Source organism: Rhinopithecus roxellana, chromosome 15, assembly GCF_007565055.1.
Source record: "Rhinopithecus roxellana isolate Shanxi Qingling chromosome 15, ASM756505v1, whole genome shotgun sequence".
NCBI classification, from domain to species: domain Eukaryota; kingdom Metazoa; phylum Chordata; class Mammalia; order Primates; family Cercopithecidae; genus Rhinopithecus; species Rhinopithecus roxellana.
This window is the reverse complement of record NC_044563.1, coordinates 72885622-72889697: the sequence shown is the minus strand read 5'-3', so window position 1 is coordinate 72889697 and position 4076 is coordinate 72885622. Positions and strand designations below refer to the sequence as shown.

Sequence of the window (4076 nt, the reverse complement as noted above, 5' to 3'; positions counted from 1 at the left end):
ATGAAGAATCTCTCGGTGGTGTCCGAATTCATCCTGCTGGGCATCCCGCACACAGAGGGTCTGGAGACTGTGCTCTTGGTCCTGTTTTTGTCCTTCTACATCTTCACCCTTATGGGGAACCTGCTCATCTTGCTGGCTATTGTCTCCTCCACTCGGCTTCACAATGCCCATGTACTTCTTCCTGGGCAAGCTGTCTATTTTTGACATATTTTTCCCTTCTGTGAGTTCCCCTAAGATGTTGTGCTATCTTTCAGGGAATAGTCGAGCCATCTCCTATGCAGGCTGTGCATCCCAGCTCTTCTTCTACCATTTCCTGGGCTGCACTGAGTGTTTCCTGTACACGGTGATGGCCTACGACCGCTTTGTTGCCATTTGTCACCCTCTACGCTACATCATAATCATGAGCCACAGAGCGTGCGTCATCCTAGCCATGGGGACCTCATTCTTTGGCTGCATTCAGGCCACCTTTCTGACCACTCTCACCTTCCAATTGCCTTACTGTGGCCCCAACGAGGTGGACTATTATTTCTGTGATATCCCAGTCATGCTGAAGCTGGCTTGTGCAGATACCTCAGCCCCGGAGATGGTGGGGTTCATCAGTGTGGGCCTCATGCCCCTCAGCTGTTTCCTTCTCATCCTCACCTCTTATAGTCGCATCATCTTCTCCATCCTGCAGATTCACTCTGCCGAGGGCCGACGCCATGCCTTCTCCACCTGCAGTGCCCACTTCACTGCCATCCTGCTTTTTTATATGCCAGTGGTCCTCATTTACCTGAGACCAACCCCCAGCCCCTGGTTGGATGCAACTGTTCAGATTCTGAATAACCTGGTCACCCCCATGCTGAACCCCTTAATCTACAGTCTCAGGAATAAGGAGGTGAAATCATCACTAAGGAGGGTCCTACATCAGCTGGGCTTCCTTCCTGAGCAGTTATAGAGAGAAATAAGTAACTACCACTTCAGCCACACTTCATAGCTTATAACAATTTTTATTTGGTTCTCACAAATATTTTTGAAATTGAGGGCACAGGTATTATTATTTCCATTTTACAACGTGGAGACTAACACTCAAAGTAACTTGTCCAGGGACATGTAAGGAGTGAATGGCAGAATGAGGACTCTAGAGCTGGTTTTGTGACTCTGGGGCCTGTGCTCTCTTGAGAAAATCATACTGAGGGAGAAAGAGAGAGAGACAGTGAGAGAGAAAGAGAGAGAAACTCTTCTCAGCAGGCAGAACAGCCTGGAGCTTCTGCTTCTCAATCTGTATTTTCTTCATCCTCCTACATCCCCTCCTCCTCTTCATTTCCCTCCCACTGTGACATTTATTCATCTTGACTGCAGTGACTATATCCTCAAATGCCTGCATTGGATAAGCCCTTATTTTTATTCATCTACAAGTTGTTAAAAATGTTATTCAGTCCAAAAGGAATGAGGAATGTCTCCTACAATATGGATGAACTTGAAAAGCTAATGCTCAGTGGAAAAAAAAGCCAGACACAACAGGTCACATATTGTATGATTCCATTCCTATTAAATATCCAGAGCAGGTAAATCCATTAAAACAGAGGAAACTGATTTTTTTTTTTTTTTTTTTAGTTTGATTGTGGGGTGATGAAAATGTTTTGGAACTAGGTAGAGGTGATGATTGCACAACTCTGTGAACGTGCTATGTACAATATGAATGTGAATGTACACAATTTCGCTGATTTGTTCATTTTAAAATAATTCATTTTTTGTTATGTAAATTATACCTCAATTTAAAAAATCACTCTCTCAAAAAAAAAGAAAGAAAAGAAAAAGTGGGGTTTCTTTTGTTGTTGTTGTTGTTGGTGGTGGTGGTGGTGGTGGTGGTGCATCCCAATTGATTTAAATAGAATCCTGTTACTTCTGAACCATAAGGAAGTTGTATAAAGAGAAAGGCTTCTGGTTGGGACCTGAGGCAGTCTCCTATGGGTAAAGCAGAAATACTAGTGTGCTGTATCACTTCCAAACCCTGCCTGCCGGGCTTAGACCTGGAAACAGGCCCTGGCTGTGAAGATGCAGCATGTGAGTGAGATGCAAAGGTAGGTAGGGGAATTCAAACAAGGGCAACTGTGCTGTGATCCTGAAGGGGTGACCTGCCCCTCCACACCTGTGGGCATTTCTCGTTAGGTGGAAGGAGAGACTTGAGAAAAGAAATGAGACACAGAGACAAAGTATAGAGAAAGAAAAAGTGGGCCCAGGGGACCAGCGCTCAGCATACAGAGGACCCTCACCGGCACCAGTCTCTGAGTTCCCTCAGTATTTGTTGATCATTATCTGTACCATCTTAGAAAACGGGAAGTGGCAGGATAATAGGATCATTGCAAGGAGAAGGTCAGCAGTAAGACATATGAATAAAGATCTCTGTGACATGAATAAGTTTAAGGAAAAGTGTTGTGCCTTGATATGCATATGAAAACATCTCCATAAACCTTTTTAGTGCATAAAGAGCAGCATTGCTACTAGCACGTCCCACCTTCAGCCCTAAGGCGGTTTTCTCCTTTCTCAGTAAATAGAACATATTATCGGGTTTTATACCCAGATATTCCATTGTCCAGGGACGGGCAGGAGACAGATGCTTTTCTCTATCTCAACTGCCAAGAGGCCTTCTTTCCTCTTATACTAGTCCTCCTCAGCACAGACCCTTCACGGGTGTCAGGCTGGGGGACGATTAGGTCTTTCCCGTCCCACGAGGCCATATTTCAGACTATCACAAGGGGAGAAACCTTGGACAATACCTAGCTTTCCTAGGCAGAGGTCCCTGCGACCTTCTGCAGTGTGTGTGTCCCTGGGTACTTGAGATTAAGAGAATGGTGATGACTTTTCACAAGCAAGCTGCCTTCAGGCACTTGTTTAACAAAGCACACCCTGCACAGCCCCAAATCCCTTAAACCTTGAGTCACCACAGCACATGTCTCTTGCAAGGACAGGGTTGGGGGTAGGGTTACAGATTAACAGCATCTCAGATACAGAACAAAATGGAGTCTCTTATGTCTACTTCTTTCTATATAGTACACAGTAACAGTCTGATCTCTCTTTCTTTTCCCCACATTTCCCCCTTTGCTTTTCAACAAAACCGCCATCGTCATCATGGCTCCTTCTTGATGGTCGCTGTCTCTTTGGAATCGTTGGGTATATCTGTGGACTAACAGCCTGGCTGGGACCCAAGGCAGTCTCCTATGGGTAAATCAGAGATACTAGTGTGCTGTATCACTTCCAAACCCTGCCTGCCAGGCTTAGACCTGGAAACAGGCCCTGGCTGTGAAGATGCAGCATGTGAGTGAGATGCGAAGATAGGTAGGGGAATCCAAACAAGGGCAACTGTGCTGTGATCCCACGTTAGAAAGTCTGGCTTTGGGTAGGGCGCAGTGTCTCACATCTGTAATCCTAGCACTTTGGGAGGCCGAGGTGGGTGGATCACCTTAGGTCATGAGTTCAAGACCAGCCTGGCCAACATAGTGAAACCCCATCTCCACTTAAATACAAAAATTAGCCAGTCATGATGGAGGGTGCCTGTAGCCCTAGCTGCTCAGGAGGATGAGACAGGAGAATCCCTTGAACCCAGGAGACAGTGGTTGCAGTGAGCCAAGATTGCGCCACTGCACTCCAGCCTGGGTGACTCAGTGAGACCCCATCTCGAAAGAAAAAAAAAAGAAAGTCTTGCTCAGTACAACGAAGAGGCAATGCTGGGTACAAGATGTTGTTGTTTGGTGTCTTTGCCTTCTCTGTTGACTAAAAGGGTTCGATTTTGGTCCCCCTTCTTACATTTCTTTATTTTTTGGCTGAAATATGCTAAGAATGAGAAGTGAGCTATTGTTTTCATAACTGAATTCATTGAGAATCCTATCATACTGCAGAAATATGTTGCTGCGAACTTTGCTCTAACAGGGCTGTAAAGAGGATGATGGAAGAGGAGAGGGCAGAAGCAGAGACCAGTGCTTTTTCCCCACCTGCATTTCTTAGAATTAGAGAGCAGTCAAGAAAGGACCAGAACAAATGAGCAACACTGTGTCAGTGCCTCCAGCCAGTGGTTAAGCCTGCACAGCTCCTGGAAG

The 4076-nt window shown here is 45.7% G+C and overlaps 1 protein-coding gene across 1 annotated transcript; it reads left to right on the top strand.

Annotated features, from left to right (window-relative positions):
* LOC104656372 (olfactory receptor 149-like) lies at positions 1–937 on the top strand. Its single transcript, XM_010355973.2, is given in 2 exon segments — positions 1–165; positions 167–937. Coding segments are annotated over 2 exon segments (936 nt in total).
* The last annotated feature ends 3139 nt before the right edge of the window (positions 938–4076 follow it).